At 38.9% G+C, this 25702-nt stretch overlaps 1 protein-coding gene across 2 annotated transcripts in view; it reads left to right on the top strand.

Annotated features, from left to right (window-relative positions):
• The window catches only part of CELF2 (CUGBP Elav-like family member 2), a 379621-nt gene that overhangs the window by 49770 nt on the left and 304149 nt on the right, over positions 1 to 25702 (top strand). For both annotated transcript variants that reach the window (XM_037388905.1, XM_037388902.1), the window contains exon 2: positions 17978 to 18013. In XM_037388905.1, coding sequence (XP_037244802.1) covers positions 17978 to 18013 — 36 coding nt within the window. The remainder of the gene's footprint in view (positions 1 to 17977; positions 18014 to 25702) is intronic.

Genomic DNA, 25702 nt, shown 5'->3' with positions numbered 1-25702 from the left:
GATGTCTCCCACAGTCCTGGCCAGACCTAGCCCCATTTCACTTATAAGACCTGACGAGATCGTAGCCTGGGGTGGGAATGGCTTCTACGAAGAGTTCCATAGATTCGGGGAATAGGACAGATTGGGGTCAGGCTGACAAGATTTAAGTTGACACACATTTCATTAAATGAAAAGGTCATGTTTCAATGAAAAAGAAGTGGGGGTTTTGTTTGTGGGACTTGTCTTTTGGCTTGTATTTCACTGATGACAATGTAAGTAAGTCCACAAATGTAAGTAAATGTGGCCAACCTTTGAATATCAGAGCTTTTGTAAGGCTTTCAGGTGGTTACAACTCATTCATCTGATACGTCCCAGTTGTTTGAACATGCCAGTTCACTCCACACCTCCCACACCCTTCGTATTTCAAGAGCCTTGCCCGTGGGCTTCATAAACTAATAATATCCGAGAAGGTTTTGCACCTCTCAGTGGGATGGCAGAGCTGCCCCGATACCCCTCTTTCTCAAGGGATACAGCTGGGGGAAAATGTTGAGATCTCTGCCTGGCTTAGAAAACTTTCCTTTTGTCCCTGCTATAACATTTTAAATGTGAACAAGCAAGGATTTTAAATGGGATAAACTTCAATAAGGAATTTTTTTCTTATATTGAAACTTTCTTGTTTTTTTCTATTGAAATGCTTATGACATCACCTCAAAGCCCTAGCTGTGCTCTGTGCTCTCTGTAAATGTAAGAAAAAAGTTGCTTCTGGCTCAAAGAGGATATTTTATATATATATATATATATATGTAATATAGTGCAACTAGAGGGAGTTCTCACTAATACAGGCTCCCCAGCTGGAAATAAACTGTAGATATCTCTGCTGTGGACAGAAAGGCTGGAGGTTTCTGTTTTTTGCTTTTGAGACTGCTTTTAAAGGACTTCTGCTGACAGCTATTTTTATTCTTAGTATTTTTCTCTTTGGCATTGATTTGTTTACAGCTCTTGTAGTTGCACCCAATTTCCACCTGTCATGGAGGTGCGATGACTTAAGTTGGATCTCATACGTAAGAAGTCCCTAATACCAGTTTGAAATACAGTACCCCCTAAGGTGTATGTATTAAGACTCTTAATGCTTTCATTCACTAGTTGCACTTTCTTCCTTGCACAGTTGGTGTGGTGACTCCAAGCAGTTTGCACCAGAAAGATAAATCTTCGGTTTTCCTAAACACACCTGCATTACAATGCTGTCGGAAACTGTTTGCTCCAGTATTACCCACTCATGTGACAATATGTGCTTCCACCTCTACTGCAGTATTTCTTCCTAGAGGGGCAAACAGACACCTCCATTTTTGACACCTTTGATCTGAGCAATCAGCATGCCCATAGCATCTAAAAGTGAGTATTTCCCTACTCAAATGAATGTGGTAGCTGCAAATCTCCACTCCATGGGCAAAGGAGCTGTGCCAGGCATGTTAACAGTGAGATAGGTTAGCCAGGTTATAACTGTCTTTAATTTGCACTTGCAGAAGCTGTAGCATTTACCTGAACATGATTGGCGCTGGGAGAAGTGGAAAATTATGTTGCACTTTTGAAAAAAAAAAAATCAAAGAAACAACTTCAGATCTCGTATTTGAAACAGAATATCCTGCTGATTGACCACGCACGTTGGTGTCGGTAGGATTTTTTTGATCTGTAGAGCTGAATGATCGCTGCAAGTAGTGAACAAGAAAAATTAGTTCCATGGTGGAAAGCATGTAGTTTTGCTTTTATTTTATCTTCTTTTTTTTTTTCCCCCCTCCTCCTTTTCCAAGAGCATTTCACAACACTCAGCCCTTTTCCCTGCTGAATGGCACATTGAATTCTCACTCTTCTCTCTGCTGTCCTCGGAGACTTGGAAAAAATTTTAACTGAGATTATCTGGGGTTTGTCTAGTTATTTTTAATAATGGAAAGAAGAGTCTGTCCTTCCCATCCCACCCACTATTGCACCTTTTACTGTAAAATACAGTTTCCTTCACAAGTGAGAAATTAGTGATGAAGATGATAACTGGCCTGTGCACCAGTCTGGGCACTTCTCATGAACTTGCAAACCAAGGCTGTGTTTTCTTATTGTGTTGTGTCTTGGAAACTTCCCCTCTTTCTTTGCAGAAGTTCTTGCAGGAGAAATACCCGTAGGCTTTCATTTCATACTTACTGCTGCATTTTTTGTTATTTTTCAACTTCTGCAGTGAATGGTCTTTGCTTTCAGTGTTTCTGCTCTGTAGGAGGGAACTGTGGGTGGTTACAGCTGTAACGTGTGCTCCATAATCTCCAAGCATTTGTTCAAAAATTTCGCAGTTGCTCTGCTTCAATTTTTAACCAGTTGAGTGGCATATGCCAGTGGCTGGGGGAGCCTTGCTGCTTTGGCATCACAGGCTGAATTACATCCCACCAACACCTGGAGCACTTGACAATTGTGACAGGACCCTGCAAGACCCACAACCTCCAAAGAGAGGATGAGATGAGGGATGAAGGTTGTATTGTAAGTCCAGCAATCGCTGTGGGTGGAAATTGAGGGGAGAGGCTTCTGAAGATTTTTTTTTTTCTTTGGTTTATTTGTTTCCCCCAAGCTGCTGACCAGTCAGTCCACAACCCACATTTCTGTTGAAGCCCCTAGGGGAAAGTGTGAGGGCGTATAAGGGAACAGTGGGAGTTGTCTTGTTGGTAGCCAACAGCAAAAGTGCCAAAGTATTGATTGGGAAATATGTGAGAAAAGGATACTGCTTCCTAAGAGGAAGCAGAAGGCATGAACAGCAGGCAGTTTGGATGGGAAGAGGGATTTCAGATTAGGAACGAGGAGGAAAGAGACCATGACTTGCCTTGGTTGACATCCACCCTCAGTATTTGGGAGCATGTGGATGTTACGTCCTCATGTTAACACTCTCCACAAATCTTTTTTTTTTTTTTTTTTTTTTTCTTCCCCTTCTCCTTGTGATTATGTGATATTTGCGGTGCAAGTTTCCTTGATACTGTTGTTATAGAGACATTTCTCCTCTCACTGTGCCAACTATTAAGAACCATCATGTATAATAGCATTTGAGCTTATTCTTGTCCTGGCATTAGTAGAGAGACTTACTCTCTTTGTAAATGTTGAAATATTTTGAAGCTGTTATAAATATAGCAAAATCATGTTGCTTTAGTTCCAACATCTGGTAGGATCACTTTAAAATATAATCGAGTAAAAATTAGAATTTAAACAGCAATTTTGTCCCTATTTTGCTACTTTAAAACCAAAAAAATCCAACTTTTTTGTCATTATATGTATAAACAAATCTCTTCTTCCATGAAACTAAAAATAACTACAAATGCAGTCTCTTTCGTAAATTGCTTGCAATTTATATTAGCAGTGGCTTTAAGATTCAAAGTGCACATCTCCCTATTGAACAGCCCTTAAACTGAGGGATATAGGATTGTGGGCTTTGTCAGGGAGACAGCCAGACATGAAACCGCAGTTGCCTCATGTTTACTGTTATGGGTTTTCACTTTTGATATTTTTGCAAATAAATGAAAGCCAGATGAAATGCGTGCGAATGTCACTATACATACAAGTTCCTGTGACGTAGGGTGTGCACCAGGGGTGCAGGCATCAGTCCTCTATGCAGCTAAAATGGAATATTCAACCCCTCTCTTGCAGAAGTACACAGCAAGTTTGTGGTGGGGTCTAAAATTCAAATAAAGGATCTCTTTACACCCACCCCCTTTCTTTCTTTGTACTTTTTTTACTGTTTTGTTTTCTGGGGGAGCCTTTGGACCAAAAGGTCTTTGAAATTCTGTTCCAGGTTTTGTCTTTTCAAGTCTGGTCTCCATTTCACTGTAAAAGTTTTGTTCAGCCTCAACAGTAGGTGAAAATCTGTGTTCAGGAGGGGAGGCTGCTTGGAAGGAGGTTGTGAGCAGTTCTGTGAACCAATTGTGAGTTTAGTACCTCTGTCTAACCTGCTGAACAAACAGTGGCAGTCACCTTCCCTTTTACAAAGTAAATCAAGCCTCCAGATTCCCCATTTATTTTAATCCAGCTGATGAAACTTCTGTGATTCTCTGCAAGGAAATGTTTATTTATAAATACCGAGACAGCCTACAAAGCTGGGAAAGGGAAATGCTTCTCTGAAATGTCTCAGAGCTCCTCATTCATTAAGTTCATCTTTGCAAGAGTGAAATATTTTCATTAGCCCTGGTTTATAATTTGTATTTCTGCGTAAAAGCATTAAGACTATTGCTTGGGAAAATAACTAAGCCTTGACTTTTTTCTTCTGGTTACTTAAAGAAGACTGAAGACATACATGGGCGATCTGAGGCTGTGTTTTGAAATGCATTTCATCATTCCCTGCTTCTAGTTCAGCTACTTCGGGGGAGGCTCTTCTTGGCGAACAGTCTGTGCTATAGAGACTTGTGGCTGTCGTCAGAAACCTGTTACACCTGTTAAAAACATGTAAAAGATGGACCTTACTGCAAGAGCTTCCTCTGAACTTAATCAAAGCAGATAATGTGTGCAAATGATGGATGAGGAAACCTTTCAGTGATCCTACTCCATGATTTAGATTATGCTGTTCTTAGTAGATACAAAGGCCTCACCTCTTGGAACAGATAGCTAGTAGAAAAAGAAAACTGAACACGACTTGGTGGTTGTACTTCACTATCTTTTTGCATCACAACACCTATTTTGCAGTGCTCAGAAAAGATGCATTACAGAGTGAGAGAATTTTACATGCCATATCTTCATTTAAAAGCTGTGGCACACATTAAATTTAATTACTCTCCTTCTATGGTTTAAATTGAGGGCAGCTTCAAGAATGAGGGTGGCTTCTATTAAATTTAATTACTTTTCCCTGCAGTCTGCATGGTTAGTAATCACATGTAGATTCTAAACAAAGATACAGTAGAGAGATTCTTTTATGAGAATAGGGCTGGAAAGTAGCCTATAAAATATAGAGAGATGCCAAATACCTTTTATATCCAGCTTTAATTTATTATTGTTATAGTTAGATAGTATAACAACAGCAACTAATAATAACAACAAATATAATAATAATAATAACAACAACGTTTCAGTATGATTAAGAACGTATTGTTGGGGAAGGGGTGTTGGTTGAATTTGGCCTTTAAATGTTTGAGCAATTAATTCTTCTATTTCTTCAAGTTCTTTTGCAGATTTATGGGGTGAAAAAAGGTTAATGATGGATTTTTTTTACAATGTATTCTATTGACTATAGATGGCAGATCTGACAGTTAAAATGAAAATCATTCCAGAAGAAACTTGAGTCAAACTAATTACTGGAGATGTTATAGGCATGTATAATTATATTCACCTTAGTTAAAAAAAAAAATAAAAATGGAAGGGAAAAAAGTTTTATTACAGCTGTGCTTTTTAAAGAACAAGTGGAGAAATAAAAGCTGCAATTGTTCTTAATTATAGCTAACTGTAATTGCACACGACGACAGTATGTAGCACATCAGCAGCAGATTAAGAGATCCTGGCATATGTGTAGTGTGCAGAGCAACTTTGAGCAGAGGTGTAGTTTTATGAATATAGTTATGTATAATTTAGTTGATCTACTTTAGATTCCATCCGTGTTGCTTTTATTTTATTTTTATGGCTATTGTGGCAAGATAATTGTCACTTGGAAAGTGCTGCTGCAGTGATTTGTCTGTTCCAAATGAGTCAAAAACCTTCAAAAGGAAAACTTGTTTTTCTTGTATGCCAATGATGTGATGTGACCGGGAGAGATTTTCTCAAATGCCCTTGTGTATCTACCGATGCAGATAGATGGTTAGTGGGATTTTTTTTAAGCATCTCAGTAGAATCAGCACTGAGCTCCCAAGGATTTTGCAGCATGGTTGAAAGTCTTTGTTAGCAATCTATCCATAGGTTTTTGAGATTCAAACCCCTCGAAAATGTAGCCCATGAGTCTTTAGCCCATGTGAAAATGCTGCTTTGAACAAAATCTGTGGATGTGAATGCCTGAAGGTAGACTCTGATTTCTTCTCTTTGCACCTGATTTACAGCCTTTTTTTCTCAGCTGTGTGCATGCAGCTCCTGTTTTTGAGCGCAATTTTGCCTATGAAACATTAAGCTGTGAACTAAAGGGGGAATGCAGATGCTTAAAGGAGGCGGTTGAGCCTTCAAGACAACTGGTTGTATTTCCTGCTGCAAAACAGACCAGTGCTGAAAGAGTGAGGGTCAGTGTGCACCATATTATTGATGAATGTGTACATGTTCTTGTGATGGTAATTTTTGCCTCACTTGAGTACTTCACATGCATTCAGTTTTTCTCTTGATGTGCCAGGATCCTCTCCAATGTTCCCAACCTGTTTTAAGCTGTTCCTTTTACCCAAAAATAAATACAATCCATCTGTCACCAAATGCCTTCCTTCCAAAACATAGTTTTGCAAAATGTTGCAGTCTTAGACCAGCAGCAGAGTTGATTCAGCCTGAACTTTGTGGACCAGAAGGGATCTTTCAGACTGCTGGTTTAGGGTTGGTTTTTTGCCCTGCTTGCAGGCACAAGCTATAGCTCCAGTTGTAAGGAGCTGTACTTCTAAGTTTGTTTGGTTTTGTAGTTTGGGAGAAGTGTGTATGCCTACCCCAAAGCAGTAGAGATGGCTTTATGAAAGAGCCATGTGCTTTTAAAAAAGGAGTTTCACCAAGGAGGATAATGATGCATAAGTGAGTGGCAGATTTCTGAGTGAGAAGCAGCACTGAGAAATTGGGTGAAATTACTCACAGCACAAAGAAAAGGTAAAATGCATGGCTAGATACACAAGCAAGCACGCGAAGATGTAGGTGTAATAGACGTTATACTCATTCTTTAGGTAGCAGTAAGAAATCAACACTTGCTGTTTCAAAGGGTTTATTGCATGGAGAATCTCCTAATAACTGGAATATTCTAAATAAAGTGTTTCCTTCAAATGGCAGCACCATAGCAAAAATGTATCTATTACAGGGCTGCTAATAACCAAATGTTAGCAGTATTTCTTGACAGCAGGCTGTGGGTGTTTTTTAGTAAATCTGTGTTAAGTAGAAAAGGAATAAAAGCTGAAACCCAAATAGCAATCCACTTTGGCTACTGTTTTCTCACTCTAAGTATAGATGGATGCATTGACCCTGATCAGAAATAATTCTGGTTAGTAGAAGATAATGTGGAATTAAATGTGTATACATTTGTGTATGTGTTCCCAGAAAAGCTAATGATATGATTCCAAATGCTGAACATGTTCCCCACTCCTCTTTGTTAATACAGTGTTGCTTATGCTCTGCAATAAACTATTATGTCTGTGCTACTTCTGTAATTATATTTAATAATCAGCTCTCACAGTCCAATAGTATCAAACGTAGGAGTCTTTTCAACAAACTATGATAAATAGTTCCTTGCAGAACTGTTGTACTTGAGGAAGCTTTATGGCTCTCTTTGTAAGATTTGTCATTTTCTTAATGCAGCTTCAAAAAGCTTCTGAGCTTCGTTATGGACCTGTCACTGTATTTTTCCCTTCCCCCTCTGCCTGTGAGTGTAGCTGGGTAAATGAAGCTTAATGTGCCATTTCCAAGCACTGTGACACTCCTCCAGGGCTGGTTACATTTACTATTGCTAAAGTCTAAATAAGTGAGTTTTAATGAGCAGGAATGCTTGCTAATAGCCGATTCAGGTACTTAGCAGTCCATGTTATTTAACTGTGGTAGAATTACAGAACATAAATGGTCTGATGATTAATGGATGTACCTGCTATATATTGCAGCCTAATAGTTTTTGCCATTAAAGAACTATCTTAACATCTTTTGGTTTGGATGTGGTTGGGGAGAAAAGGACTTGCCTGTAGATTTGTATGACTGGTAACTCACACCTTAAAATGCTTTATATAATTTCACAACACCATCAATATATTGTTCCATAACATTAATGAACTCATTAGAGAATGGTGGTACTTGTGTACTTCAACTTCCTGAGGTGGCCAGCTCAGCAGATTTATTCTCTCTGCTTAGGACTGTCAAAAATAAATTAATCTCATCCTTTTAAGGTCAGAAATAAGACAGTGAATTAGATCTTAATCTCCCTTTTCCCCTGTCCCGTTAATTTAGGGCAGTGGTAAAGGAACCAGTAAGAAAAGAGCTTGACTGTATTTTTTTAAACACTTCTGATTTGTGGATGGACAGGTAGCAGGACGGGAAAAAAAAGGCAAAAAATAACAGATGAACAACAAATGAGCAAGAATGAAGAAATAATAGCATCCAACATCTGTTGTGGTTTGCGCTGAGATACTCCAGAAGATACTGCAGTATTTATGCAAATAGTATAAGGACTGTTTTGAACTGCAGCTAACAGGACACAGGCTGCTGGCCAGCAGGCTTGCTTATAGGGTCCTTTCTGTCTTTTTTCCTCTCCCATCCCATATTTCAACCTGACATCATCATTTTATTGTGTTGGATCACAAGAAGTTGTCAGGGCACAAAGGGAGCTAAGCAGTAACTTTAGCCTTGATGAACCAGTAGAGAGAAAGGCAGTGTCTGTTTCAGCAGGTAGATTAAAAGACAATATGGGTGAATGTCTGAAGGAGATGCTGGCAACACCAGTGTTCTAGGTAGGGATGTTTTCGGAAGTTCCTGTAACCATCCAATGAAACCTCTCATAAAGAAAAGCAGGCTTTTCCAAAGTCATTGAACGCTGCCTCAGAGCTGGGTTAAAGTAGCTGCAGCATTTATTAAAGCTGTTTTCTGTTTCTATAGCTGGGAGTGTAGACAGAGGAGTCTGCATGTGCCTGTGGTACAGCATGTGGCCATGCCCAGTATCCCTCCTGTACTGCACAGCAGTTCAGCAAGACCTGACCTTGTGAGATTTCTGGTATTTGCTGCCTTCTGAGTGAAAAATACTGTAAGACTTCACAGCTTTCAAAACTGGAAGTAGGAAGACCTCAAAGCCTGGAAATCTGGGGGGGGGGGGAGGGGATGTTTGAGGGCAGGGGTTGTGGGCTTTTTTGTGTTTGGTTTGGTTTTGTTTTTGGTGTTTTCCCTGGTAGCTGCAAATGCAGTTCCTGTAGAAAAACGAGTTGTTTGCATATTGAATTAAGCAAGCAAGGCCATCCCCTTCCTAACTAATGTTAGGTCTTATAAGTTGCCTATATTTTAACATCTCGCATTGTTTCAGAAGTTCCCCAGCTTCACAAAACTTCAGAGATTCCTGTTTCTGCCAGTCTGCATTGGGTAAGAAAATGAGTAAGTGTTTGAATACATAACAGCTGAAGTATCCAAGTTGTTCTGATCTGTATTGTGAGACCAGGATGAGAAGCCATTTCCAAGCATGGCATTTTTTGGTGGAGAATCTCTCTGAAAAAAGTTTAAATAAAGCCTCCAAATTTTTTGAGTGGATTCAGATTCACATCTGTGTATATTAGTGAAAACATTCAACACCATGGAATACCAAAGTTGTGAACTGTTAGCATGTGAAATTGGAGGGAGCAGGGGGAGAGCAAAGTGTGGGCATTCAGTGGAAAGCAGTCGTTAGGGTGGATTTATCTTTCTGGTATTCATCCCTGAAGATGTCAGCATTTGACCCAACCAACAGCTGTTACATCACAAAAGGCGCTTGTGTGGATGGTACATATAACTGCTCCCCGCACCCTACACAAATATGACAAAGTCTTAAGTATCAAAAGATACTTACTACAGCCCTGTACTGTTTCCTAGAAACTAAGGAAAGAATCTAGGCAATCACCATCTATAGTACTTGAATAATTTTTATGTGTGTCTTCATATATCTTATGCATCCTTGTGATTATATGATTTCTTGGAGTTGTTTAGCTTGGAGAAGAGAAGGCTCCAGGGAGAACTTATAGGATCTTCCACTACTTAAAGGGGGCCTACAGAAAAGATGGGGAGAAACTCTTTGTCAGGGAGTGTAGTGATAGGATGAGGGGTAAGGTAGGGGTTAGATTTAGATGAGATACTGGGAAGAAACTCTTTACCATGAGGGCGGTGAGGCGCTGGCAGAGGCTGCCCAGAGCAGCTGTGGGTTCCCCATCCCTGGCAGTGCTCAAGGCCAGGCTGGACGGGGCTTGGAGCAACCTGGGCTGGTGGAAGGTGTCCCTGTCCATGGAAGGGGGGTTGGAATTAGATGGTCTTTAAGGTCCCTTCCAACCCAAACCATTCTATAATTGCATGATTCTTCTGTGGAATTAACACGTGGCCCAGAGTTATTCTTTAGTTCTATATTTGTACAACTGAGTTTGACCTCAAATTACTGCTGAGACTTCAGGCGTGATTCCCGTCCTTTCCTTTGTACCCTCTCCTTCCTTTGAGGAAGAGATGGTGGTAACGTGTAACACTGCAGCCAATGGAAATGGTAGCATGAGCTGCAGGTCCGTCAAATACCGAATGTGCAAAATTTTCTATGCAGGGAGGATGCAGCAAGTTTAATGAGCACATGGGGAGGAATGTCTGCTCTCTTTTGGATGATCTTTCTTCTCATTTTGGAGAGAGACAGAGGGTATTTTCCTCCCACTGAGCTCACACAGCTCCCTGAGGCAGGAGCCTGTTCATCACTTCTTTTCTCTCCTTGTACTAACAGGGTGAGGATGCAGGAATTGGTACTGTGGTGGATTCTCCCACACGTTCTTCCTGCTGATTGCTGTGCCCCAGAGAGCCAAATTCTGTACCCGTGGCGCTTCCTTTCTTGGTTTCTGAGTCGTTAACTTTCAAAATGCAGCACTTTCCTGAGAAAACACACGGCAACGGCAGTCGCTGTGCTGCAACAGCCATATCTGCACATCCATGATGGCAGGCTCTGACCTTGGAGCAAAGCACCAAAGTGAGATCTTTCTTCATTTCTTCTCTATGCCCTGGCATTTCTCCCTGATGACCCTGGCTAAATTGCATTCTATCTGTGCCCCCGTTACCAATCTATAAAATGGACACACTGCTGTGTGTCTTCCACCTATTCATTTTTATCTTGCGCTTTAATACCAGAGCAGAAGATGTAAGAGAGAGGAGCTTTCATCTGACGTCCTTGGTGGGTACTTAGACAAGAGGATAAGATCTTAGCTGGGATTTGTAGGTAAATAGCAAGGAGTGAGGATCTGGCCTGAATTATGCTTTAAGTTTTATAATATTGCTGTCTTCAAAGATGCTGAGGTACCGGGGGACTTGTTAAATCGAAACTTAAATTTTTATGAAATGTATGAAATAGCCACAATGACGAAGGCATGTTTTATTTGGGGTATTATTTGTATGGTGGATGTACACTGGACTTACACTCTTTTGCTTGCTGAATACACGGAGATTTCTTTCCTCCTTACCTAAGGAGGAATGAAAAATTCAGAAGTAGCAAATTTAGAATAGTGGAAAATGCAGCTTTTAAAAATAATCATGGGAGAAAACAACAAGCATGTTTGCTCATGTCCTTTATCTCAGTCAGCTAATCTTGCAGAATGTCAGCTTGTATAGAAATAGATTTTTACATATGAACTAGTTACATCACTTCCTAAAAAAAGAGTATTTAGCTTGTACTTAAATAGCACATTCAGAAACTGTTCATGCCATATTTCTGCTGCAAATATATGAGCCTTGTTAGGTAGCTAAGCTCTGTGAAGTATAAAAGGCAATGTATTTGCTGCTTACTGCATGAAAGAAAACACTTATAAAAGTATCAGTTTGAAACCTTTGTTTGTTTTTAATATCTTTATTTTTTTAAAAGATGAAATTGTTTTCTAACATTTTGATCTCTACTGGTCATAGGGAACAATTATAGGAAAAAGATATGCTAAAAGCATGTGATATAGAGGAAACAAAACCTTCTGTGGAATCCATCAAATTAGTCATAGCACACTGAATCCAAAATTGAAATCCCGTATTTTATCCAAACGTAGCTTGTTTATTTTGCTGCACTCTAACAAAGCTGAGAAAGTATCCAATTTAAGACCGGTAAAATATCTTGTGCCTCACAACGGTATTTCAATACGCATTATTAATTCTTCCAGGTCAATTCAGAGATAGTCCCCCATGTGATTTTAGGTAGAGCAGAGACAACAATGTGTCTTTGGAGGTGCCATTTTTCAGCTGAAATGTGAAATCAATGTCCTGACCGTTCGTGGTCATTAAAAATCCCATGGCACTTTTCTGCAAGAGTAGAGGCATTGACTCCCAAGTCTTGGTGAAATTCCAAACAAGTAATTATATTGCTCCTGATACAACTTTCTTTTAAAAGCTAATTTAATTTTTCTCTTCAGCTGTTCTCCCTTGCATTAAGTGGGAAACCCTTATTTTCTCTTTGTAAACTTTTATTTAGTTCTGCTTTATACTGATAATTCATAGCCGCCTTTTCTCTTGCCACATCACTGATGCGTGTCTACACAACAGCGGTGAGCATGAGCACAAGCACGGACCCCTACAACTTAAAAAGCTGTTCATTGATGGTCTGGTTAAAAGCCATTGAAATTAATGGGATGTATCCCTTTTGAGTTGGTGGTCAGAGAAGTCATCACGCTGTAGCTGAGAGGCTGTAGTTCAGTGCTATGTATGTTTTGGACCCCTCTCTACCCTGTTTTTCTTGTGTTGCTGAGCGTAGTGTAAAGAGTTGGTGGTACAGTGTCCGCTCCCTGCCTACATGTAGGCAGAGCCAGGAAAGAGTGGTTGAAAGCATCAGATGTGGTGTTTGTTTTGGCAAGCCAGATTTGCCTGTGGGGCAAAACAAAAGAAAAGCTTCATGGTTATGCAGTGTTAGGTAGAACTTCCTAGTTATTAACATTATTGCAATTTGTTAACACATCTTACCAGCCCACTTGGCATATCCAGTTTGCCCATAGTGGGTATCCCTGGAAAAATACATATCCAAGTGATCCTCTCAAATACCTTATTTCTCTTCAACCTGTACTTATTTCTGTTCACAAATATATCCCTTTCAGTGTGATTAATGCTTGTGCCAGGTGTATAGGACTCTGTTTAGTAAAGGACTGAACATTTCACCCAAACCAGAAATATCAGCTTTATATTAGCTTAACCTTTAGGATTTTTTTGCGCTTTATGGAAAATGAGGGTGAGTAGTAGAACTAACTGCTGCTACGTGTCCTGGGGAATCAAAGGGATCATGGTCACTTGTCCTGGAGAAGACAGGACCTTCTAACCCTTCTGGCTGAAACAACTGCCAGCTCTGCTGCCTACAACCATGACCTCAGGGTTTGGATGCTTCTCTTCACAAGTTGGAAGATTCCCATATCCTGCATCTTGGGGGTTTTCTGCTTGCATTTGTGCTGCTTTCTTAATAGCACACCATACAGATCCCTTCTTCAGCTCTGCCCTTATCCTTATGTCCTTATCCTCATGTGCCTCCTGTGCTGTAGGCAGGCTTTATCCTCTCCCCAAAGTGTGAGATGGGAAAAGGAAGAATGGTGACACGCTTGCAGGAATGTGTTACTGCCTTTCTTTTTGCATCTCCCCCAGCACCCCGACAGATTGCTTAGTTTGAATCCATATGCTTTCATATTCACAACAAAAATTGTTTTCGATGGAGACTTAAGGCTTTCTAAATCACTGAGGGTCATGATCCTGCAGAAGAAAAAAATGTTTCTAAGCATAGTCTTGACTCGCATGGTTTGAACTCAGTACTTGCTAAGTTTCCTGGCATGCATCGAGCAGAATATACACAAAATTACTTCAGTTGCCCTTTAAACCCCTGCCATCTCTTGTGCCTCAGTTTACATCTCTGCAGAAGCACGATGCAGAGTATTAAACCGGACTAATGTGTTGCAGTTAAACCTCAGAGCTACCTGCATGTAGGGGGGTAACAACAGCTGCCAGTCAGCATCTGAGAGAAGAGGACCATATGATTTCTCTATGAACAAAACATTTAATACAAACACAACACTTCCCAAATATTCTGAAGAGTTTTCCTGAACAACTTTCTTTAAACAAAACTAATAGGCAGTAAAGTCTGTTTGCTGATTTTTATTGCAGATCTTCCCACTTCCACTTCACTATAAGGTTTGGACTAAAATATTTATACATTTCAGCTTTGGTACACATCCTACTCCAAGCCTACAGGAAGGATTTCTCAGCCTATAGGGAGAAATGACAAAATGTGTGTGTGGTTCTTGGTTCGCCCACACTGGCTTTCTGGGCTTTGAGGGTAGCTACACAGTCCTTTCTGGAGGAAGAAGGGTTTCTTCACTAGGTCAAAACTCCTCACAGGTCTAGTGCAAAATTTGTAAACCTGCAATCTGATTTTTTTGGAAGATCACATGTGACAGGGTAGCATTTTGGGGTGCAGACTTCCCACCCAGCACCCTCCTGGCTTCAACAGCACCTTCATCTTCCATATGTACGGATCATGCTGACCCAGATCGGTCCTGTGCAGCTGAACACAAAATTCTGGGAAATTGTAAGTGACCTTCCTGGAAATGCTGCAACAGCACTTAGTAATGTCACCCTCCACCTAACAGCTCTTCCAGAGTCTTTAGCCTTGTTCTCTTCTGTCCTTAGTGTTGTTGCTGTGCATTAGCTTGTGCCGCTTACATTGGCACTGATTTCACTGGAATTCGGACCAGCCTTGGTGAAGCATTTACGTTTGTTTACATCCTCACTTTTTCAAGGTCATCCTTTTGTATTACAGGCAGGACGTGAAAATACGGGGTCTTATATTCATTCTCCCTTTGCGTTGTATCGTTCTCTTGTTTTTATCCAAGAAAAATAAATATTTTTTTTTCTGTAGATACAGTAAATTACGAGTTATATTTATTGTATGTGCCATTTGGGAGTACTAGGGATCTGAAAATTGGTTGTATAAGTCTAGCTTCACTTTCTTGAAATACTGCAGAATGAGTACCCATTATCTTTAAGTAAACTTTAAGGGTTTTCTTGGTGAGTAATTTGCTCCATAAGATTTTCTTTTTTAAACTCCCATGAAAAATATTTATAGAGCAGTGTTTCAATTCCTGATATTTATAGGACACTTACAGTGGACATTAACCATCTTCAGCATTCCGTGTACCATGTATTTCCAGTGACATTGCTGGGATAATTGTGTTTGTTTTCTAGGAAAGTAATAGGTTTCGTTTAATAATCTAAAGGGATTCTTGATTTTTTTTACATGGTTTAAATGTTTACTGAGTTGGTGAGAAAGAGTGAAATCTTTGGATAGTTGGGAACTAATCAGACTTCTCTTTTACTTGTGAGTTTTAGAGTTTTATTTGAGCTTGATCCGTACTTCAAAAATCTTTACCTTACATATTATTGTTTACAACAGGAATACGGTCTGACCAAATGTGAAACTGGCAACACAATTAATTTCATTTAAAATGTATATGCTAAAGGCCTGCAGTGTCTTTGTTTAACGTTCTGATCACATTCAGATTTTTTACCACCGTATTGACTATTTAATAATTGTTTTCATAATGCCAGCAGCTCTTGTAGAAAGGGTTATTTAACAAAAATGAAAATCTGTAGAAATTTAGATGCACCAGTCACTTACTGCTCTGCTCAGAAGATGACAGTGTGTTTCCAGGTTAGCATCCCCTTTTAAACCCAGCTTCTTCTGCTTCTTGCAATACCCCCCTGCGATTCGCCTGGTTGTTTCTTCAAACTGGATGAGCAACCGCTATTTTATAAAATATGCTCCCATACTCTAAAGCAATAAGGTTTGTGCTATTCTGTTATTAGAGTGATAATAGGTAGCTAAAGGCTAGGGAGTCCTTTTAGAAGAAGACACAAAGCAACACCCGGACTGACTTTTTAGTCCAGGTTCTTTCCCCAGAAAAGCATTTCAGTGAAAGGAGATGACGCCTGTGATTAGTGGTGGAAAGGAAAAATTTCCAGGCTGTTGGAACCATTTAGTGATCTGGTTCTTTAATAGGTTACAGAAAACGTCATGCTAATTCTTTGAACCGTGTAAGTCATGAGTAGGGCTTGAAAAATGAGGTGGTATGATACCAGTGTGCAGAAGCTTAATGAAAATAAAATATCTAAAATGTACAGCTGTATCAAATTACCCCATAGAAGCCAAGTCTGTATTGCTCCACTCTAATTTCATTTTCTTATCTCTACATTCTCTTCCTCTTGCTCCTGGCTCTCACCTTTGATGTCATTTACATCATGGACTTTGTTCATCACAGGCACCTGCTGAGTATGTACCAGTCTGCCAGGGTGGGAGCTGTCTCTTCTGAGAGGGCTTAAATATCTTGCTGAACGGTGTGTGCAAGAAAAGGGTGTGAGCCAACTTTTTATTTTTTGCTTATTCCTCTTTGCAACCCCTGAGTGTGGTTCTGATTTGTGCCTTTTGAAGCAAAACACTGGGAGGTTTAAGGCAACCTTCTGTGACAGGCAAACTGCACAGCCTGAAGATAGAGACTCAATGAAAATGCAAAGCCATGCATGTTTAGAGTGACCATTTTATCTTCTCTGACACTGTAATGGAGTCTACAATTGCCAGTGTAACCATTAAGGAAAAAGCCTGGGTGTCACTGTGGGGTGCTCAATAAAAAAAAATAATAAATCAATAATTAAAAGACCAAGATCCTTGTAACTGCTCATGGTTCATATAGTGCTAAAAAGCATGGGGGATCCAGAACTAAAGAGGAGTTCTGAATTATTGTGGGTTTAAGTATAATAATTCTCTAGCTGCCCCATCAAAAAACAGTGGCTTCAGAGCATGGTAAAACTCTACAAGAGCCTTCAAAACTATCTTCCTTTTTTCTTTTTTTTCATTTCCTCTGTGGAGTCATAAAGACAATAAGCTTGGGGGTTCAAACTGTATTTATAGGGTTTATACCCTCACAACAAAAATGTGTAGGCTTGGTTTCATACTTAGATATCACTAGGTCCATGGTTTTAGGAATTGTTAAGGCAAGGAAGATTTTGAGACCTGTCTTAATTACCTCCACCCCCCAAAAAAGATTAGATTACCACCATTACCACCACCACCACCACCTCCCCTGCGTGTAAAAGTGGATGGAAGATTTTCTGTTCCTCAACTGTAAACAAGGAGAAGAGAGTATTATGGTGAGAATTGTCCCACACCTCAAGTTCAAAGCTACAGATGTGAAATTTTGCCATTTGGATCTCAGCTGAAACAAATAGTATATGAACTAACCAGCTGCCTTCCATGCAGCAAACATAAACATAGGACGGGGATTTCATAACCGGGTGAGCAAAGTGTGCGATGAGATGGACCTCTGCTCAAGTGGAGTAAATAAGCCACCTTAATGCCTCCTTTCTGGTTTTTTTTTTCAGTATTATACATGGGAAAGAAAGGAGAAACGGGGAGCTATCCAGCTGTTTTCCTGGTGTTTGGAGAAAGTCGAAGCAAACGTGCTGGGGAGGGAAGCAAGGACATATGGTGGTGGTTGTAGATCTGGGATGTATTTTAAGGGCTGTGTGCATAGGTAATAATAATGTATTTAATTGTGCTTTAATGTGACATGCCGGTTACAGTAGACCACTTTCACTATCTCATACTTAGTTTCCCTCAAAGTAATTGCAAACCTACAAAACAGATTCAAACAAGTAAAAAAAATAATCACATCTTTGGAAAATAAGTATTACCTAAAACCCAGTGTAAGAAGATTTAACATTAACATGGGTTTTTTTTCAGTGCATGACATGGTTATAAATCTGTCTAATATATTGCTTTTGCTGCAGCACTGAAAAAAGGGAATTTTTTCCACTGGAAAATTGGCCCAGTGCTACATTTTGGCTATGTAGGATCATGCAGAGCTGGCATTTGAAATGGTGATAATTTTATGCCTAAAAGATGAGTAATTGAACCATTGAGAACTTTATTCTGATGAAATCCTTAGATCACACTCCATCATCTGTTTTTCACATTCTTTTGTATATGATCGTGCGGATACCACATCCGCAAGCAACATATTTGCATATAAAGCTGCGTATATGTGTCTGCACTCCTATAAAACACAAGCAGTATAAAGGTATCTTTAAAATTTTATAGCTTCTTTAAACAGAAGCTAATTTTCCCTCACTTTGTGTCTTTCAGAGAGACTGCCACAGAGTTATCTGGAACATTACCAAGGTAAGCAAGTTGTTCTGAACTGCATCTGTGTATCGATGTCTGGAAGGTGCTGAAAGAAGCACGACCTTTTGAGCCAGAACATGATCCTTTTCCTAAGGAAAACTACTGGGATACTGAGAACTGGGGGTGCAGGGAGGGGAACACACAGAGCATGACAAAGGGCTGTGAAATACTGGCACAACCAAAAGTACAGAGCTTAAAGTGACACATCCAAGTTGCTCTGAGGCTTAACACAGTTGTGCACCTGATGAGAAAAATCCCAGATGTGGCTTCCTTCCAGCTGTGCAATTATACCCGTTGCAGGTGGTTTGGCTCTTGCTTTAAATTTCACCTGAGGGATGAGTGGAGGGAAACTTAGGAGGCAGGAGGAAAAAACAGTGTGATTTTAAGGCTTTTTCATTTGGAAAGCAGGAAAGCAGCTAAGACCAAATTCTTCTATGCTGAGAAAGCTTTTCATAAAATAATAGAACTAGACAAGACTCCCAGGCTGCAAAAGAGGTTTTTGAAGAGAGACCTGCCTACAGATTGTCAGAGGATGCAATAAAATGCTGTAATCATGCAGATAAAGAAAAGGGTGGAGAGAAGGGGAAAAAAATATCTCGTATGGTAACCTGTCACTTAGCAGAGATGCTTGGTGAGGAGAAATAATGGTGCTCTCAGTCATCTTGCATCTTCTGCCACCAGTTTTGCTCTCTGAGGAACAGGGGGTTTTAATGGGGTCATGGTTTTGCAGGTTTTTGTTATCCTCTGATTAATACCAGCATTGTAGTTCATACAATATATAATGTAAAAAGAATATTTCAACAAGAAAGTCAGTTTTCCTTAAGCATGGTAGTACAGGGAAGTTATTTCTGCTTCTAAGGCAGAGAAAAAAATGTCTTCCTGCCTTTTTGGTGCCTGTGGTATGTATTAGTTGGCTTGTCTGTATTGACAAGCTGTAAAAACATAGTTTTTCTTTCTACATGATGCAGTTTCCCCCCTCTGTAAGGTATTACTTTCTTCTGTGGGTAGAAATTTGCGTGATTTATATCAGTTGTTCATTTATTAGATACGTTTCTTTTTAAGACATACCATCACTTATATCCTCAGTTGTGCAAGCAAATATTCTGGTGAAATTTTGCCAAGCCTTTGAAGTGCTGACCAGTGATCAGGCCTACCTGACATGTAAAAGATTTTATTCACCTTCATTGAAAACTAATTGAAATTCTTAATACGTATTAAAAAAAATAAAATTAAACCAGGGATTCAACAGAGCAGCTGTCTCCTTGATTGGGAATGTCAATAACAACACTTAGCTGAATCTTTTACTTGGTTTAGTGCTAAAATATTTCCAGTTTGACTGCATGCCGCAATTGATTAGGTATTATATGACTAATACACTGGAAACATGAAGTCCTTTTACTGCAGAAATGAATTTCACTTTAAATTAAAGTTAAAATGAGAGAGATGGGTTCTTGAATAAACATCCAGTTTCATACTTGCCATTAATGATTGCCTAAATGTGTTTTTTGAATTATTACCACAAGGCTTTAATTTCAGCTGTGGCAAGATGTCACAGGTGAAAATCAGATTATACCAGCACTGTGCACGAGGAATTGTAATTGTGTTATAAATATTAAAACCAGTGATCTTGTCTTGATTTAAAACAAATGTTTACAGCTGTGTGCAGGTTGGCTAGTCCTCAAGCCTTCTTGGGGATTCACCTGTTACTTCATTTCTCTAAACAAGCAGTTCCTTGCAGGGTTTTAATCTTATGTTGTGATGTATTAATCTAATATTTTTTGTTCTTCTTTCAAACTTCAAGTGAACCATTTTGCTATTAATTCATAACAGTGAAACAGTCTAATTTCCACACCAACACCACATCTTCCACCTTCACTCTGCAACTACTTTATAGCATATAACATTTTAGGTGTTTCACCTTGAAATGATGAAACTAATAAACACTTTTCCATAGTGTGCTGGTTATATTTTGTCCAGTGGGGCAGAAAAAGCCCTCTGTGTACTAGAAATCTAACTCTCACCTGTGCAGGCAAATATGATGCCTTTTCTCAGGGCAATAATGAGTTGTGGATCAATTTGTGGCCAGGACTGATCAAATCCATTTCAAGCATTCGTAAACCTGGTGAAAGGGTTTTCACTGCACGCGATGTAAGTGTGAGCAGATGTGTCTGTACGTGGAATACTTTGTCTGACTTTCAGGAAGGTTTAGGCACTAGTGGCACTATTTTTTTCTTTTTTATCCTTAAAAAAAGAAAAAAAAAAAGATTAAAAACATTCTCAAAAGCTCCTTCTGAATTTTACATAGTTGCATTAAAAAAGAGAATTTAGGGATTTGCTCCCCAAATCCCTGTAAATAGTCAGAAGTTACAAAAGAGATTATTTTGACTATTTTCTTGTCTCCTATAGTAACCAAGAGAAGTTACATATGTGCATTTCAAAAAAAGCAAATATAACACAGTGCCTTGGTAAACGGGGACTTTTTAATGTAGTCATTCCCCATTAAATACTGCTGATTGTTCTCTAATGATTATATTTAAGAGGAAGAAGAAATTACCTTCTTGCCACCAAAGAATGTGTGTCATTGATAGGCAAAAGTAGAAAAATCTGAGTTGGTGGAAAGCTAATAGATTAACTTTGCCTGTAGAAAAATATAAAAATATTCAGCACAATTATATTGTGTCAGTTCTAATTTCCCTGTTATTTCTGATGGTTTGGGAAAGTTCAGGCTAGAGAAGGAATTGAAAATTTAACTTAAAATATGATAAAGAAGTTTTACAATTTTTATATTAAATGACATCTATGAATGTATATTGTTTTTTTCGAAGAAGGGCTTCTTGTGTGTAACAGCACATCAAAGAACAGATCTTCACAAGGAAAACTTTATAATAATATTAAGTTGTTCATTGCATGACCTATTTAGAGTACTCAGATACTTCTTGTTGTAGACTACATAATTAAATTTTAAATGGAACATGATAAAGAAATTATACTGGTGATCTCTAGAGATTTGAATACCCTATTTGGATCTTTACAAGAGTGTAGTGAAGGCATACTTTAAAATTTAATAAAGGACTGGCCTATTTTTTTTTGCTTTTAGATGTTCTATAGCTGCTATGGCAGTCCTATTTCAAACTGTATTTGCTCTCAACATTACATAGATGGAACCTGTGATAACAGGCGAAACTAGAAGTATTAGAGGAAATACAGCTTAACTTGAGAAATTCACCATTTAAATGTGATACAGAACAATTAATGAATGCAGATAAGCTCCTAACATCCTGTGGTACCTAAGCTTGTAACCACCCTTTCACAGACCAGGATCAGAGCAAAGCGGTTTGAGGGGAGCAGTAAATTAATGAGGTGGAGTGCTCAAGCACAGTGCAAAAGCCCTGTGGGCATGAGGGAGATGATGTTTGTAGCTTAAATGAGAAAATACTCAGCTTCAATATCAAAGGAATTATTTCAGTCTCTAGCCACTTCTGTTTGTTTCTGCAAAAGTTACTTTATATTTAAAGAAGAACAAATATTTTAAATATTGACTAACCGCATGGATTGTTTATTTGCTTAATACTAGGTTAATAATCATAACAGAAGTAAAAGCTGGGATACTTTTCTGCTTTTATGTAGTGGCTAGATTTTGCATTTCACTTGGGGGGGGGGGCAGGGTGGGAGTAACATTTAAACAGGCACTTCCTCCTCTAAGCTGTTCTTGTTTACTGTTAAAAAAAATATTCAAGAGAATAATTTGCATAGATCTTTTTCATAGAAAAAAATGTAGAAAGATCATTGCAGCCCCTGCTTAAGTCTTGAGCATTAGTCAGGAAAACTTGTATTTTGAGGTAAAGGCCATCTTTAAAACTGTCATTTAGCAATTTTTTTAGAAGGGTGGGAGGAAATTGGCAATAAAATGGCATGGATACACTGATGTAAAAACAACCAAGTATGTTCAAAATGGAAATTTAAATCTTTAGCTTGTCTTAGAGTTGTAATAACTTACAGACTTTGTATATTTTAAATGAGTGGTCTGGAATAGGGTATAAATTTTAAGTCCCCTTGAGCAGGGGTTTTATTCTCCACCTTTCCATAAATTCCTGTAATAATGCCTTAAGTTCCATTTACTGTAGAGACTTAATGTTCTTGCATGGCTACAGCATTTTGAAAATAGAATTTAAGTATTGAAGTCACTTTGGTACTTTTGAAAACTGTTAACGTGCAACTTCACCATTATTTAAATCTAATGCAACTAAGCTTTTATCTAAAGGGAAAAGAGTTGACAACCCACCATATGACAAGCAAAATGAAATCTCTTGATCACTAACTGTCAGCAGTCTTTCTCATACCATTGTGTTAGGGAATGATATGTCTTCCAAGGAGCTAAGTACACAAGGTTTTGAATCATTTCTGTCTTGACAGCCTAACACAAGTAACTACTTGTAAGTGCTTGGATGAATTATAAAATCTATGTGGCTCTGTAGAGTGAATTAATAAAACATCTATGGGCATTTTAATTACTATAAAATGAAAAGGATTTTTCCCTGACAGTAATAGGGGCATGGACTATAAGACCTACTTGACATCTCAATTGCTGTCTAAACTGGTTTTACCTGGGTGGTGGGAGCTGGTGTTAGCTTCTGTGTTTGTTGTCCTGGTTCCCTTCCAGCTGAGGTCTTCTGCTGAGCAATTTCTCTCTCAGAACACCAGGTTGTAACTTTTGCCCCTCATGTTTTATATACTGTGGAAGTCCTCTCATGTTACTGGTGCTGCTTTGCCAGTCATGGCAGGCTTCAACACCCGTTCACCTACACCATACATGTGTCTGTGCCAATCTACAACGGAATTTTCCTTACCTTGATGTAATATTTACCGAAGGTTTATTCTCCCTTAAATAAAGCAGGGATTTGGCATAGTCCATTTGTGACCCTCTCTTCTAATGGAGAAGTTCTGCTTTCCACATCCAAACCCCTTATCAAAACTCACTTTTGTTTAGAGACATATAAATAATAGGTCAAGAAAATGTTGCTCATCCCAGGTGGCAGGCAGTGGTAGCTGATAACATTAAAACTTCTTGAATGTCAAATTATATGCAGCTAACCAGAGTTAGTCTTTGGAAATGATACCTTGTATCTTTTCTACAGCCACATCGTTAAAAAGAAAAGAAGATTCCAGCTCTCGATATTTAAATGCTCTCAAGTCAACTGTCTTAAAGAGCAGTTTTTCCATAATTTGGATGCCTGCTATTTTCTGAAGAAAATCATTATTTTAAATTGAGACTTCAATTTAACTAATCACTCCCTTTAATAATTTTTTTAATTATTTTTATGTTTGACCTTTCTCTATGCCTCTGATGCTTATTTCAAAATACTAATTTTTTCCATCTAACCTTTGAGCTGTTTTTTCAGTACTGCAAGCAGGGCCACCTGTTATTACCCATTGTGTGTGCTGTATAGGAATACCCTGATGTTTGGTGCTGTAATACAAATTACAGTAATTATTTGGGATAGTAACAAGCTTGATGTTACTGTAAGTGAATCTGGGCTTTTTGAGGAAATACTACACAAGTACTCTCTCCACTATTCTGATTTTTATTTTTTTCTAAGTAAAACTTCAATATCATTAAAATGTGACATGGAGTTATTCCTTCTAGTAGCTGTTGGCATTTTTTTGTTGTTGTTGTTTTACATCCATTTTGAAATATAAGTTTTACAGCTAATGTTAATTTTAAAACACACTTATGTGCAATGTGATCCCTTTTTGAAGAGATATTTTTAAAATCTTAAGAGGAGCCTAAGGAGCATAGAGGTGATTATCCATATGTGCTTACTGATGTCTTGCATTCAAAAATTACTAAGATACCAACGGCAGGATTTACATTGCCTAAATTTAGCTATCACAAATGTCCTCAGTCTGAAGAACCAGGGAAGAAATGAAGAGAATAGGTGCCTCATCTCAGGACAGGGTGAATAACCTTGGGGAATTGTTTTTCTTTCTCCATTGCCTGAAAGTGGAGCCTGGGGGAATAGTGTAGGCTCGATGTTTCACCTGATGATAGCTTTAATTTAAGGTGAGTTCTAGCAGCCTGAGTTTTATAGGTGTTAAAGTGCCAAGTGACGTAAGGCAATGCCTACTGGAGTTTTGAGGACATTGGCATGTCTAACCTCAAAAAACTTTTGATAGTTGGTACTGAATTCCTAAATATAGACCCTGAGAAGGGGGGTGGAAAGTCAGACAAAAATGATTGTTGGACTTGATATGGCTCTGACCCAGAAGATGGTAACTCCTCTCACAGAGTAGAGTCCTCAGAAATCACAGCTCGCAGTCTTGAAACAGCTCCTAATTATATGTAGCCTTTGAATCTCAAAACAAGTGTAAGTGATTTTACTCAGTGACCTGGGTTTTGAACCCACAACCATTTTTCACCAGCAGTTGTTAGCATCCCTCAAAAATGCTAATGGATCTGACAGCAGACCTTTATCTTAAAAGTCTGTTGAGGATTTTATTTTTATTCCCTATTGTAAACCTCTAAAACTAGAGACATATTCCTTTCTTCCCCCCCCCCCCCCCCCCCCCCCCCTGTTATTCACCTTTACCAGACTTCCAAGTGACTTTTTAACTCAGCTTACAAAGTGCTGCCATCCAAACATACCCAATAAGGATAATGCACGGCAGAAATGAAAGGACTCGGATCTCTTCATTTCCATTCCTGAAGGTGAATTCCAAGATCATGATTATTTTTATTTATACAGTGCCTAAAGAGTGCTAAATACTTTATGGAACAAATAAAAAGACCTCTCGTAAAAGGCATGTGTTCCTATAATCTAATTTTAGTCTCAAATCAGGCAGTACGAATGCTAAGCAGCAGGGCCTGAAGAAAAATGGAAGGTATATGAGGGCTACACTAATAAGACTGAGCAGTTATTTAGGTTCATTACCTGTTCCACTTAGTAGCCCTGCGATATCTTACTGGTTTAAGTTAAATTTACGTTGGTCTGTGGAGAACATTTGACTGACATGGGAATGGCATTTCTTGGGTTTGCTCAAAAGAGCCTTTGAACAACAGTTTGAATGAGGATAGAGAAAAGGACCATTACAAGTGGGTTTTGAGAGGTCACTCCTGTGTAAGAAACAGCAAAGGAAACCACTTTATAATACACCTTTTTCCCCTCCCCACTTTATTTCTTAGCTCAGTTGAAATACTTGTGCTCCGAGTTAGCCATTTGAGTGTATCCTGTGCTTAAGCATTATTTTAGCACTGAAGATCATGAGAACAACATTATTTAGAAAGTCAGTGCGAAGGATGAAACTTTGTTTCACATAAATATGCATTTGTCGTCGGGGGTGAAGGTGTGTACGCATCAGCTTCTGGAGAAGCAGGCCAGCAGCTGAGGTCAAGGAGAGCTCTGTTAACACGGCAGAGCTGAGAAGCTGTCTCCTCTTTGCTACAGCATAGGCAAGGCACATATCATATGGTATGGTGTATATATATATTATTATATAACTTGGAGTATTGGGTGTTTTATAAATGAGCTGCTGATATACAGGATTATTTGTGTATCGTCCTTACTGTTGGTCCCAGAAAAGCAGTAGTGAGATACATGGGTGGAACAGTGTCAGGAAACTGGCACTGATGCTCCTACAGCAGCAGAGATCCTGGTTTAGTGCTCTCTTCAGCATCCTCTGCCTTCTGAA

Source organism: Falco rusticolus, chromosome 5 (genome assembly GCF_015220075.1).
Source record: "Falco rusticolus isolate bFalRus1 chromosome 5, bFalRus1.pri, whole genome shotgun sequence".
In the NCBI taxonomy this organism is placed as follows: domain Eukaryota; kingdom Metazoa; phylum Chordata; class Aves; order Falconiformes; family Falconidae; genus Falco; species Falco rusticolus.
This window is presented reverse-complemented; position numbering and strand designations above follow the sequence as displayed.